This window comes from Pezoporus wallicus, unplaced genomic scaffold (genome assembly GCF_028554395.1).
Source record: "Pezoporus wallicus isolate ANWC-B61680 ecotype Strahan unplaced genomic scaffold, APGP_CSIRO_Pwel_v1 contig_818, whole genome shotgun sequence".
NCBI classification, from domain to species: domain Eukaryota; kingdom Metazoa; phylum Chordata; class Aves; order Psittaciformes; family Psittacidae; genus Pezoporus; species Pezoporus wallicus.
In genome coordinates this window covers 709,582-724,745 of record NW_026636248.1, presented here as the reverse complement: position 1 = coordinate 724,745, position 15,164 = coordinate 709,582, and the positions used below count along the sequence as shown (strand labels likewise).

The following is a 15,164-nucleotide window of genomic DNA, read 5'->3' as shown; positions in this document are numbered from 1 at the left end:
TGTCCTTGATCAAAGACTATGTATACTGCCTATCCTGTTCAGAGCGGTTAAGGCTTATAATTTAAATTGTAAACCTCAATATTTAAATAGAACTGCATATGTGATCTGTGTCACCTCATTTTCATGAATGGAAAAGAATATTCTGACACCAAAATTACATACTTAATTCTGCCTCACCTTCTTCACTGACCTCCATCCCACACTGCCTTGGGTTTATTTCCTCATCCATCAACAGGTCAAAGTAATTTCTGCTGTATTCATTTCCTGTGGAAAGCACATGAAGTAAGGGTCAGCGATTATTAGAAGCACATGAACCAAAATGTTAATTTCGAAATCGACACCAGCAAGTAAAGGGGCATTTTTTGCTACTTTATAAGCTTAATTTTTTTAAACAAGTCCTCTAAGCCTACTAGTACTGCAATTATCATCTTGTGAAAGGTCAGAAAAGGTAATTCTGGAAACAAGTGCACTTTATGTTACTTTTGCTCAGGAACTAATGAGAAAAATTGTCAAATTTAGATGATAGAATGATAAGAAAATTTAAAGAAATGCAGCATCCCCAACGTAAGACAAATTTTTCTTGAAACACATTGTACAAGTGAATTACCATGCTGCAGAGGAATTTGTGTTTCACAGCTGACCCCTCCAATTTCAACAGTTTTAAATTTCACCACTGAGGTTTCAACGTCTGGTGCATCTTTAATACTGTATTCAACCATAGAAGTGTTTAATTACAGAGGAGATACTACAATACTGCCTCATTAATCTGAACGGCAATTATGTTCAGTTGGGCTAGGTAACTACAAGATGATTTTGATGGGATAAAACCACTCATTTTAGCACTTCCATTTCAACAGCTAGTTTTATCTGCTTTTTAGAAGCTAATCAAGTTTACAAACCAAAGTCATTTGTTAGACTTATAAAGGAATAATGCAGCATTCTAGCTGCCTAGAGGAACTCTCTGTAAAAGCCAAAATACTTTTCTTTACACAAGGAAGGAGGGAGGGCTTCTTCCTCAAAGGGTATCATTCCTTCAGCAAAAGTGCTACACTTTATTAAAGACATCCTCATGTTCATTTGGTTTGTAAACAGAGTAAATTATCACTGAAGAGATTAAAAGTGAAATAATTAAGTCCATAACAAATTTTAAAATTGCTTAGATAGACATAGATCTATACCCTGGAAAATACATAAGAACTAAAAGTACAAGGGGGTTAATTCATCCAAGATACACTATAGTAGTCTGCAGTGTATTTGTTTTAGGATCAAAAACAATCCAAGCAGCAGCTCCTTTTCAGAGACTAAATGAAACTTTGATATGAAACTAGGTTTAATTTATATTTCTGGACTGGCACATTTTGACTGTCAGTCTCTGTTCCTTCAATGTAGTAAGTACAAGAACTGAAAATTTGCTTTACCTTGAGGTCTCAATAAAGAAAAAATAAATGAGTTTCATTTTTGTTACTTTATCTGTCAACAACTACTAGGCTGGTATGAATCTTGGCAGTATGTAATCAAAGTCTTATGTACTGCAATAACAGAGCCATTCTACCTTATTCACTGTAATTGTTTTTCTCTAGCACAAAGCACTGTGATGTTATATGAACACCCCTTCACATGTTGGCAAAATAATTCGCCTATGTGCTAAAAAAGAAAATAATGATGCATTTCTTTATTCAATTACTTCATAGTTGTAAATGTAAATTGCTGGAAAGTATGTTGCAACCATACAGGCAATATTCAGCTAGTGCATATGCTTTTTGTATAGTCTTAATAGCACAACAGCTTTTATTGAATTTTAATGCCCCATATTCTTTATTCTGGGGATCTGGTGTGAAACTCTGAGGATTAGACTCTTGGACAGCACTTCTGGACAGAATAATTGGCATTTAGGAGGAAGTGTCATGTTATATTTGAGTCTGTGAGGCATGGAAACCATTATTCAAGGAAGACATACATTGACAAATGCCATTAAACAGCTTGCTCTTTGGACTTTAACTGAAAAAAAAAAAAGAAAGAGATAAAAAGGAAAGAACAACCTCAACCTGTCTTTCAGGACTGTGAGATATTTTGTCCAGGACTTTGGGTCTGTCAGAACTGCACACAGCTAAAGACAGAAAATTATGCAGAAGTAAAAAGAAGAACCGTGTTTGATTTCTCCAGAGCAACATGCATACTTTCAAACCTACATAGGTAGAATGAATGGTAAATGCCAGAATCACCTCCTTATGATTTTATAGATAAGTCAGTTTAAACTGCAGGACTCCACAGAAGACTTCCAGTGAGGCTTTCTGAAGATTCAGAATTGCTGCAAACCTTAGATCATGGCTCTTGGTGGGAGAGGTGGTATTGGCCTTTTCCCCCCTCAGTGCAACATACACCTTGAGAACTGCTGTGACCAGGAAGCCTGGGCTCTGGGCAGGTCCTAAGATTTGTTTGGGGCAGAAGAATTTGCTTTAGTTTTAAAATACAAAATTATCAATTTTAGTCAACATAACATACTGCCCAAGGCATTTTTCTAATAACATTTTGTGAGCACATGAACGGATTACTAATCATTTCACATTTGCTTTTGGAAATATTTGAAAGCGTATAACGTGTAAATTAACAGTCCACTAAGGAATTCACATCCCTCTGCTTTGTGGCATAAACACAGCAAATGTTAATACAGAGCTTGCTTGCAGGTATTTTCAACAGCATGTGTTTAGCTTGGTGCTTTCGGACAGCAAGTTGCTTTGAATACCTGGCTCCTACAAAGAACTGGCCAACTTCAGAAACACAGGTCTTTGCTTTGATCCAGAAGTTCACTCAAATCCATTAACTCAATCTGAAACCCTATTCACCCCTAAAAATTGTGTTATTTCATGTGGAAAACACAATGGATAATTCAGGAAATCAGAATCGAACTCCAAAACCATAGATTATCTATACATTAAAATAAAAATTAAGGAAAGGTGTTGGCACAACAGTGACCAGGTGGGAATTTATACAGTTTAATTAAAGCAAGAGGAGTTGCTAATAAAATTAGCATGATCCTTAGATGCAGCCCATGGGACTACACACATATTACTAGGACTGGATGAAACTCTAACACTTTTAAGCTGTCTGTAGTCAATTATATAGTCTATGTCCTGAGAGTACCACAGAAATTACATGACTAAACTGCATTTCTACGTCTGCTACTCCACAAAGTGATCAGGTAGCCCATGTCAATATCACATGAAGAGTACAGCACGGAATTTGGATAACAAGCAATTATTCAATTCACATTGTACTACTGATCTAGGTTTTTAGTTTAATGAAACAATAGACAAAGCTCTGCTAGACTTAAGTGCCTCCTGACCAATGAAAAAAATGAAGAAATTATTAACAACCAGGTGACTGATTACTAAAAGCTTGAATAGGCATTTACTGGTGCTTGTTTTCAGAGTGATGCTGATATGTTAGGGATATAAGCAAAAATGCGTGAGCCAGGTTTCATTAGAAAACAGAATGCTGAGAAACTTGCCTTATTAAATAACAGCTCTCCTTTTTCAGGCAGCAGTGTGGTCAACACATCTACCAATAACTTAGTAGAACATTACTGGGCATTAATAAGGCAACTCATAAAAACCTTTTGTTTAAGGTAAGAGTAAGACAGAGGCATTTTGAAAAGATGACATTCTGGTCTGAGGCAGAATTTTGTTACATACTAATTCAGTCAGAAACAGACAAGAGTTGTCCTCCTTTGCACACAACTCTCTTAAAGGACTGATTTCAGCAGCAATTCCTGTTAGTGAACATGATGGTAGATACTCACTGTATCCATTTAACAGAATTGAACTAATTTGCTAGAGATACTTTTCATTTTACTTTGCATATAAGGCCCTTTGGACAGCCCAAACATAAGGCTCTGTGCTAACATATTTCCTGGTTTCTTTATAAGTGTATGCGACCACATGAGGCAAAGAGGCATTCTGGAGTCAGACCTGAATCCCCTCTAGAAGAGGTGCCCACCTCACTTGGCCATTAAGGACTAAGTCTTGGAACAAGGAGGAAAGGGAGAAATGGGTACCACCTCCTGCGTTTCCAGCTGCTTCACTTACTCACCTTTACTCAAAACATGGTGGGTCTGTGACTAGGACTCCTGCTCACTTATTTGCATGATTCAGTACCTACATTGACAAATTTGATATCTGTAAGTTGTGTCTTTGTAGATACAGGCATTTGCTTCTAATCTGCATTTTGGGAAAAAAAAAATCTATAAAGGTCTACAAAACAATTAAAGCATAAGAATGGAGAAAGAAGCCTGCCCCGTTAAAACCAACAAAATCTCACAAAATGCAGAAGAGAAAAAAAAACAAAAATCATCAACCCAAACTTCATAAACAGTGAGGAGAGTTCCTGCACAGTGAAAAACTGGCTGTATTTCCAGAGAATTTATATGCTTTTAGTTGATTAAACAACAATTTAAAACTGGAAAATAATTTAAGAAAGTTTGCAACTTTCAGAAGATCAAAGTTCTGGGGCTTACTCCATTATATATAATTGAATGAAGATGTTAAAAAAAAAAATTTTAGTTTTGAAAAACATAGTGAACTGATATATAATGCACAAAACATCCAAGAAAATGTTAATTGTCCATTCTTACTTTTTCAATAAAAAGAAATGAAGAATTATGAAGAGTTAACCAGAAGTTACATTTTTTGTATGTATTTTTAATTACCATTGCTGAACCATGATATTTGTTACATTTACCTCAGCTTGTGGCTATTAGAAATGCCTTTAATTAAGTTTGTATAGTCTGATCTAGGTTACACATAGAAGCTGAATACCTTAAGATATATCGTTACTGAGTTATATTTACATCTTACATTATCATCTACAAGTATAGATATTATATATATTATTTTAGCTGCAGATCTAAATTAAGATTGCTGGGAAGCACAGTGTCATTCCAGATAGTAACCAAATACATGTTGGGGTGGGGGTAGAGTGTTTTACGCAGAGCTCCAAATTTTCATGAGTACCAAGCAGAATTCAATGAAAAATTGCACATTAATGGCATCCTCAAACTAAAGAACATTAGGCAACTGACTGGACAGTAAATTATACCTTGAAAACAACAGCTTGTTAAAAACTACCATCACCAGGCAACATCTCAATTTTAAAAAAGTTTTAAGGGTATCGTATGTCATTTTCCTTAACCTCAATGGAGACCGTAGGTAATGAGTAAACCACATAACTGTGTCTTATGTTTATATTGCAAGCCTTGAATAAACTCACTTGTCAGCTTTGACAGGACCCTGGCAAGCGGCCGTTCATGAGCCTTAGCAGCGCAGACTGTGCTGCACCCTTCCCTGACACTTGAAAAACTCTGCGTCACACTTACAGCACCCACTTCCCCACCATCACCACCACCCGCGAATGCCGCCCCTGAATGACTTACTACATTTGCTGCTGTTTAAGCAAAGGTACAGCATGGGAATTAGGGCTTTTTTCCTTACTTTTTTTTTCCCTGCAGGCAACAGAGGGCACTGTGTCAAGGGACACCAGTGTGAGACCTGCTGCTTTTCCTGGGGAAACACTTCTGGTCAGAGGCCTGAGAAAAAGATTTGCTGATGATGATGGAGTTCATTTAGGAGCGCTATTAGATAATGTAACACATGTCAATGGGGGAAATGGATACTGAGCGCTCCCAGGCTGGCAGGCTTGGCTGGTCTCACAGTATTCCACAGAGGGAACTCGCCGAATTTCAAGGGCCCAACAGCACTATCATGAAGCAAACAACCTCCAAGTGTAATAAATTAGCCTTAAAAACATATATTCAGTCACCTTCTGAAAGAGTATTTCCCCGATTATAAAATGCATCCATTCTTCACAATTCTTCTCCCCCTACCTTTCATGAATTCAATTTTAGCACATTACTTAGATGAGTGGTACAGTATCCCTGTTGAAATTGCATGCAATGGATCACATTTTGCACACTACATTACACCTTGTGCCGTTCTGCTGATTTCAATTGGATTACACATTGTGTAATTCAACGCAAAATTACTTCCAATGACAACCCTTTTATTCCTATGCATACATGGTGATCCATCATGCCCTGCATACCGGGTTTGGCATTTCCATTTCAAGTCCCTGTTGGAATCAGAAAGCATGGAACCACCACAACAGAACTTGAATTATTAGATATAAACTTTGCCACTGTTTAAGAAAAAAAGGGCATGGTTTTGATTTGTATTTCTGGTCCCATGCCTTATGCAAATTTTTTTCAACCCAAATAGCCAGTGCTACAAGCTCCCATTTCCTTCACATGCAGCACAAAAGCAAGTTTCCAGCAGATACCTGGTTTTTCATCTGCGTTCACTGTCTCTCCAGTGAGTACTTATCATTTATTTGAAATTAAACTAAATTAAAAAAAACATCTATTCAAAAAGCTTCAGCCTCCATTTCGTTGCCAGAGGGGTGCTGGATGCATCATCCCTGGAGACATTCAAGGACAGGCTGGATGTGGTTCTGGGCACCCTCATCTAGTTTAATATGTCCCTGCTCATTGCAAGAGGGTCTGGAGTCAAGGACCTTGGAAGGTCCCTTCCAACACAAACTATTCTATTCTCTGTAAACTGATTGAACTCGATGCACTTGCTGACACTTTTTATCAAGTTGATATTCCATACAGTTCCTTCACAAAGATGTTTTTTTGTCCACGTATTTCCAGGTCTAAGTCCTCACTCAGTTACACTCTAGAACAAGAAAAGGCTGAGATTTCCATGCCACAGTCAAACTACCTTTTGCACTAGCCATTCCTTAGCAAACGCTTCTCACTATTTCGGCTTTTGATAAGGAGCAGAACCGCTCTATTTTACAGTGGGATTTTCCCCATAGGATGCACACGGCACCATGTTAGATACTTCCAACCTAGCTCTGCAGCTAGGAGAAGATGCAGCAGAGCACCACATAGAAATATTAATTGGTTTCCAGAAGCAGTAGAGCCATGTTAATGCCATGCTTTACCTGGGCTAATTAGAAGAATAGTTTCTGGTCTTCAGTCGAAAGAGCTTACTTCCCCTCTCTCCCCCCAAAGGTTGTTAATCTCTGTGGGCAAATTTATTGGAGCATGATACGAGATGTTAACAGTGCCTGTTGCAGATAAAATGGTATAATTAATTAGAGCTTTTGATTTTAGGAGATAATCTGGTTTTGAAAAAAAAAAATGTGTATCGGGGGATGATAGGGAAAAGAATGAGCACTTGTCATCTGGAGACAATTTTAACTTGAATCATAAACATTCAGGGTCAAACTGCCTCTAGCCTTTTCACAAGTGCACAGACTACAGGAGAACACAATCAGTCTTTCTTTCATCTTCCATGCAAAAGCCAGAGAGCATCAAAGTCTCCAAAGGTGTATATGCAACTGCCAGGTGCAAGGCAGACCGCGTAGTGGGAGAATGTTCAAAAAGCCCCATGTCTGGATTCTGTAGCTTGTATGTGTGGTCAGTACCAAAAAAAGATCAGTCTAGTTTGTTCTGACGTATATTCCTTCTGTATGGTTGGGCTGGAAATATTGCCTACCTTGTAGAAATGTGAACAGTGCCATTCCACAGGGCTCTTCTCAGGACTGGCCCAAACCCATATAGCTCTGTAGCTGTAGTGAACACTAAATAGTACAAATTGATATAAGCCACTTGCATATTTTCTGATCACAGCAGCTGAAGACAAAATTTATTGGATGCTAAAATAGATTAACATTTGCTTTATAGGTATACGATAAAATTGTAAGTACAGTAGCCCTAAGTTAAGGAGTTGCTTATGTGACATACATAATCCATCTGAGGTTTAGCAACTACCTTTATATTCTACTATCAGCAAAGATAGCATACTCCTGAAGATCTGGTCCTTCCTTCATGACAGTTTGCTGGAAGCCCTTTGCTAGGCTTTATAAAGCCAGCCTGCACGCTAGGGCACTCTCTAAAAAGTGTGATGCATTTAAACTCTTCTGGAGAAAAGAGGAAAAACTGATACTGGCTTACTTGAGAGCAGACATCTGGCAATAGAAAAACAGGTGGAAACAGCTTCCTATCACTCCAGGTTTGGGTGTTCTAACCTAAAATATTTTTCTCAGGGAAACTGTTCTCTTAGACTTCTCACTGGAACAGCCAACATAAAAATTTCTGGCAAATTCAATATTTACAGAGGGGAAGAAGGGCAGAAAAGTTGATCAGATTTATTCACAAGGAAACTCCAAGTACTCTCAGAGACAAGTAAATTGTACAGTTTGGCAAAGACAAAGCTGCTGCTAGATGACCTTAATTTCACAAGCAGTATGTGAAACAAATGAAGGTGATAGGAGCAATCAACAAAGAGTCAACATAGAATCAAGAAGAGAAAATAGGGTAGAAGCCACTGCAACCAATTAGCTGGCTGAAAATCAGGAGATTAATCTGAGTAAATAGTCAGCCAGTTCCCCTGGGTCACTATAACATTTAACAGCAGTACTGGGTCTTCAACAGCATAAAAGCAATGATGGAAAGCATACAGCAGAAAAAGTTACTCAATGACCTGTTCTTGAACAACAACTGATGCTGATGGTAAAATCTGGAATTTTGTCCATCATGGGGAATAACACAGTGTGAGATACAGAACGGCCTAACAGAGCAATGGACTAGAGATCAGAAGTTTTATTCCTATTTCCATCACGGAACTGCAGGGTGACTGCAGATAAGGCCTCATGTTCTGCCTCAGTTTCCCCACAAGCAAAGGATGCAGAAGCCTTGCACTTTGAATCACAAGAAGAGTCTGCACCAATCTGGTTTGAAAAGTTGAAAAGCCTCCAAAACTAAAACAAAAATACTGGAAAGATTTAATCAGTTTCTTGAAAATAATAGTCAGTTCACAAACTCCTTTTCAGGACATTGCCTTTTATTGGAGGAATGAGAATGGAAAAGTCAATACAGAACAAGCATATCTGTGAATTAAGCTGTTTGGGGGCAGATGTAATATCATGCACCTCTGTACTGGCTATTTAATCTCCAAGTGATGCATGTTCTGCAGAGCCAAATTTCAGGAACAGGTTTTAAAGGTGTCTGGAATACACAGCTGACTATTCATACTCCTTCCTGGCATCCTTAGCATGAAGGTGTGCGAGAAGGCATCTCAAAAGTAGGTGGAGGTTTTTTTAGAGAACACTTCCCTCCAGCAATTGCTGATGGAGGAACAGGCTGTGACACTGTTGCAAGGTGGAGGAAATGATAGCAACCCCTGTAGCTATTTATTCACTACCATTAATGACACGGGTGATGGGTGGAGAGATAATGGAAAGGCAATGCCATCTTCATGTCCTGCCTTCAAGTGCATAGCCTGAAAATCCAGCCTGATGTTTATATAGCGTTTTCAACCTGTAATCTGCTAAACACTGTGATTAAATAATTATGCTTAAGGTTATAACTGATTCTGATTGTACAGTTTAACACTGAGCATTAGAATTGACAAATGCCATTCCCCACTGAGTAAGTAACTGAACCTAAGCCTGGGGGCTGAGAGCTGGAAAAGCACCCAATGGTTGTGGAGGGGAGGATATATCAAAAGGAATAGTATTCCATTAGCATCTGGGGAGGAAAAGGGGGAAAAGAGGAAGGGAGTCATGGAGGGCCCTAAAATACGTTTGTTTTACACAGGCTGTGCTGTTGTGCTTGTCAGGCATTTCCCTTAAGGTAAGGAAGCCTGGCATGAAGTGGTAAAAGGACTGTCATTTGATTGGCATAGCAAAGTTTAGGGCAATAAGCCATGCCTGTGGCATGTGGGCACCCCTTCCTAGAGAAACAGCTTTCAGTGTGGTATGCAAGTCTTGACTCTTAGGGGAAAACAAGAGAAGGAGACATCTGTACTAAAATCTTTCCTGTGAACTGCGCAGTGGCTCTTGAGAGCTGAGAGGCAGGAGAGTTTCCCCTGTGGTAAAGAATGGTGGAAGTTTTCAGCATCGTGTGTGGTTTTGCTGTGTGCTGAAATGACAGCAACTGCACAAAATAGCTACAAACATGAAGCAAAGGAAAGGAAGGAAGGTTCGAGGAACTGAGCCCTTGAGCTCTGGCAGTCCAAGACAACAACAGATTGCCACTTGAATGGTTAAGATGCCTGTAGACCTACTTTCACTGAGGACTGCAAAATACAACCATTTATATATTACTACATTCATGTAATATTGCATTTACCTATGCAGTCGGCTTTTCCTTTTCCCTCTTTAATGAAGTGTCGTTACACTTGGGAATAGGGAAAAATTAGCTCACGAGGTACAAGAAGGCTTAGTTCATTTTTTTCTCCTCAGATTTCAGGACAGGCTTGAAGCTGTTGTTCTGTTAGCAGCCCTTGATAAATTTGAACTGGCCCCTGTGACTGTCAAACAAGTCCTGAAATAAGTTAGACTAAGAATAATTTAATGCAAGGTTGAACCAGCTAATCTCTAGAGGTCTCTTCCAATCTAGACTTTTTTTATGACGGCATAAATGAATGATCGTCTCTTTTATTTATTTATTTTTTTTTTTTTTAATAGCTGCATGACTTAGAGGCAGAGCTATGCGAATAACTGATCTTTTGGTGAACTGGATAAACAGAAGGTCAAGGAGGGAGACATGGTGTTGGGAAACAAAATTTTCCAACTCTTGGCAAGCTTCCCTTTCCTATTACAGAAACACTTAGCAGTGTATCAAGGCATTGCATTCCAGGCAAAATATACCAGTTTCTACTCATTTCACAAAGATTATATTCAGTTAAGGTTTTTTGAGCAAAATGCTACTTAGGATGAAAAATCAAAATGTTTAAAAACACATTTCAGGCTTTAAAAAAATGTGTTGTTTTCTTGCGGGAACTATTCATGAATTTCTGAAGAGGCGACTGAAAGCATGGATAGTCTCCAGTGAGCCCGACTTCATTTTTTGCCAGATAGACTATTTCATTAAAAAACAATCAATCCCTTTGTCTGCTTAATCACTGTTCTGACAGGCTGCAAAGGAAAGACGAAGAATTCCTGCTCCATGCAGGGCTGCACAGAGTCACATGAAGGCCAAATGGAAAACCAAACCTAATTTTGCAAGGGCCGTTAGGAGCCGTGGGCTCTCTAGTCCCTCAAGGATAAAATCTTAACACAACAAGGTTCAGAGTTTTAAAAGCGAATGCTTGAAGTTCTGCTCACCAGCCGGCACTTGCCCATTTTAATAGTTGGGCTGGCAAGGAAGGTTACTCAGTGAGCAGTATTGCTGCTTGCAAGTTTAATGGGAAGTGTTGGGTAACCAGCAATTTTCAAAGCCATACTAGTTACTTTGGTACCTTGGGAGATCTCAGGCCTTGGATGCACATTTGGATATTCGTGGTGCACACTGTCCACTTGAAGTTCATGAGACACAGTCCAATAAGGTGGGGTTTGGGGGGTTTTTTTGGGTACTTAGGGGAGATTTTAAGTCTGACTTCAGACATTTTCGCTTTTAGGTTAAATCTTGGCCTAAGATTTTACTCCTATAGCTCGCAAGATGTCTTTAAATTCTTTTCGTCACGGAATTACTAAGCAAAAATAACCATTCACAGTAAACATTCAGCAGTAACAGTAATTCAAAATGGAATAATTAAATAATAGGTTAAAAGATAGAAAAATATTTCTTTTCCTCTGGAAAGGAAAACTGACATCAGTGAAGATCCTTATAGTTTGTTTGAATAAACCTAAATAATAAATAGAAATTGTTTCCTGAGGCAGTGACTCTTTTTGGTGCTGCATCAAAGCTGAGCTTAAAAGCCAGGATTACTCCCCTGGACAAGCAGAGCAAACAGAACTCTGCTCCAAACATCTGAGCAACACTGGCTGAAAAAAATAACGAAGCCAAAGCAGTGGCAAGATGCTGATTGACTGAGGGCATATGGGAGAACTAAGGACAACAATCAAGCATAAATCTGTAAGCTGTTTAAAACTACTCAGTGAGAGGGAGCAGCATCTCTGTGCTCAGACTGGCTGTGGTGCCTCCAAAAAGCAACCCAACCCAACCTGAATTATGGGTAAGTGCTTCTTATGCTCCCTCCGACTGGTAGGGAGCCCTGTGCAACCTGTACCGCATTACAGGGTGTCACCTGAGCATGGAGACAGAGCCTGGGTCTCTAAATATTTAGACAGCCAATGTTTTCAGCAGTATTTTGGGTTTCCCATGGAGGGTTTGCAGGGGCTCCTGTCTGGACACATCAGGTTGGGAACACCCAGTACAGGCCGTGAAGCATGCAGGTTGAATGGAGAACACAATGACTGCCTCTGAGTTTGAGGCTAATCAGGTTTGATGTCTCACCTCTTGGTTCAGCATGGGCTTGTAGCCTGAGTTTTTGTTGGTGAGCAGCAAGGGTGCTATCTGGCTTGTCATGTGTAGTAACTTTCTCTTTTGAAGGCTGATATGCTGAAAGATCTGTGCTGCTGATGTTAAAAGCTGGATTTTCAATGCCTTCTATTGCTGCTTTCTCTTCTTTTACTATAAGAAAACAAGGAGGTCAGAAGAACACATTATAGCAAAGTGTATTTCAATGACAAGCAGAAAATTCCTTCTAGTAATTCCTCTGCTGAAAGACTCAAGTGTATCGTCCTCAAATGTCGCCAAAACAGAATTAGGTTAAAATTAACTCTTAAAAAAAAAAAAAAAAAAGGAAAAAAAAGGAAAGAATAAATGATTAAAATAATTACAAATTGCACCCTGACAAGCAAGAGCAAAATTTCGCCCACAGCCATTTGTCTGTAATTAGTTAATTAATCCTTACACAAATTATGAGCAATAACTCATCAAGCAAGGCTCACCCATCAGAAATTCAGCCGACTTGGATTTCTTCTGCTTAGTTTGCTTCAGAGCCTTCTGCTGGAACTTCTGGAGGGAAATTGTTAAATGAATAAATTAGCTAAAGAACGAAGATCATCCTTTATGATCCACAACTAACACAGTATTTTAAATATGGGATGGCATTGAAATGTCATTTAATTTAAATCTCTGCTAAAGGGGTCAAACACTAATTGAACAACAGAAGTGGAAGAATTAAATAAAATAGAAGAAAAGTTAAAACAAATGCCAAATGAAGGTCACATTAAAATACTTTGTTTTTTCCCAATTTTAATTAATGCAAAGAAACCTCAACAAATGAAGAACATTATATGACTAGTCTTTCAGTATGTATTCAGCAGCAACTGCTTCATTTCACTTGCAGAACTGCAGCATTTCATTTAGAAAAGTTTGGTTATGCAGCGTATTTGTAGACAGATTTCCCTGAGATCCCCTGTTGTCTTATATTCTAGGTCCACTTACATAACCAGTGTAGTTGTTCATCACAGAGCAGCTAAAAATGAATGAGCTCTACCCTTTCATAAAATACAATGAAATAAAAAACCCAAAACAATTTAGAATAAGATGTCACAAAAGAGAGGTCCAGGGTAGAGGGGAAGCAGGACTCATTACTAGAGTGAAAAGTTCACCTAATATTAGAGAGATGCCAGCAACTTACAGAGAAAACAAATAGCAAGGGATCTTGGAGGACTTAAACTCTGACAAGTTCTGCATTAATTCCTGTGGGTATGCAAGGCTCAAAAAATATGCGGTCACGTTACTATCATTAAGAAGGGCCAAGTGTTAAACACCATCTTTGTATAATACCTCAAGCAGCACTAGCAAGAATCACAGATGGGCTTGAACATCGCTACAGACCCCTATATAGCAGATGCTAACAGTCAAAGCAGGCAAAGATTACCTAAAACAAAGCATGTCTGGGAGTATTAACCAAAACCGAAGTAAGAAAACAGTTCAGACCCATTTATTTTCAAACATCACATAGCAGTTTCCGAAAACAGCAGTATTTTTTTCAAGCCAGTTGCTTAATTGTCCAGTGATAAAGACCACTCCTGCCAACATAGCTCCTGGAAACTGTCAATACAAAAGGCTTAATTACAAGAATAATTGAAAAATTGCAATTTTTACAGCTTCCATCTTTCCCATTTTATCGTGGGTGTCAATTTCTAGTAAAAAAAAAAAAAAAGAAAAAAAAAAGTGCTTCCAGCAGACAAAATCAATAAATCTGTCAAAAATAACTGAATCATACCACTGACAGATTAATATAGATATTAATATCCACATGTATATATGCACACACACATATATGTTATTCTGATAACAGTAGAATTCCTCTAAATTAAGACTATTACCCTACCAAAAGGCAAGTATGTGTGAAAATGACCAGACACTTTCTGAAAGCTACAAAAAATAAATACTGTAACAGAAATAATTCCTCCAAGTCACATGCAGAACAACTGAAGTTAATGATAATTTTGACAGGCGTTCAGATGTTTACCCTACTGCTTCCAATTTTTTTCCCAACTGAAAAATCTTTCAAAAATAGATATTTGCTCAGCTAGTATCTTTAGAATTGCACCTCTTTTCCAATATTAAAGCTTTGCTGCACTCCTGTATGCCATAAAATTTTGACTAAGTTTTAAAGATTCCAGCAGTATTCGTAATACTGCTGTGTGATAATTCTTCTTATTATGCTGCATGTAATCACCACACAAAACCTTGAACTCTATGCTAACAGCCAAAGAAAACATCATCTACAAAAATTCTGGGCCATATTTTTAACCGGTGCAAATCAGCATACATCCATAACTTCAACAGAATTCAGATGATCTGCATTACATTTTACATATTCCTTTTGCATGTCAGATTTCCCTAGCAAAACCAATTGCAGGCTATATTATGTATGCATTATATGTATATATATAGTTGACTTTCAATTTTATAGTCTGTAAAATGCATAAACTCCTTTCACAGCAAGAAGAAAAAAGTATTCCTTCTCCCTCTCTCTCTAATAAAGATGTATAGTGGGTTTTGACTTTTTGGAGTGGGGTTTTGTGTGTCTTGTTTGTTTGTTTACTAAGGTTTAAACATTCAGTATAGTTATCTACAAATTTTGTTTTACTCAGGGACACAGTAGGCTACATCCTTTGGCACTTCATTGACTCAAACACAGATTAGGATTTTTACATAGCTGTGACTTAACAGGCTTGTGACTCCTACTTACAAAGAAATGATGTTCTTGTCCCTTAACATGATCAGGTTTCCAAAGGTACTTTTCATGAGTTCGTATTTTTAGAATGAGAGCAATACCTGATTTTTAACAGCAGAG

General features: G+C 38.2%; 1 protein-coding gene across 1 annotated transcript in view; it reads right to left on the bottom strand.

Annotated features, from left to right (window-relative positions):
- Positions 1 to 15,164, bottom strand: part of LOC130593815 (uncharacterized) — an 80,439-nt gene that overhangs the window by 43,934 nt on the left and 21,341 nt on the right. Inside the window, exons 3-5 of the mRNA XM_057399237.1 lie at positions 12,799 to 12,865; positions 12,302 to 12,478; positions 178 to 264 (exon numbers count right to left, since the gene is read on the bottom strand). Of these exons, the coding sequence (XP_057255220.1) occupies positions 178 to 264; positions 12,302 to 12,478; positions 12,799 to 12,865 (331 nt within the window). The remainder of the gene's footprint in view (positions 1 to 177; positions 265 to 12,301; positions 12,479 to 12,798; positions 12,866 to 15,164) is intronic.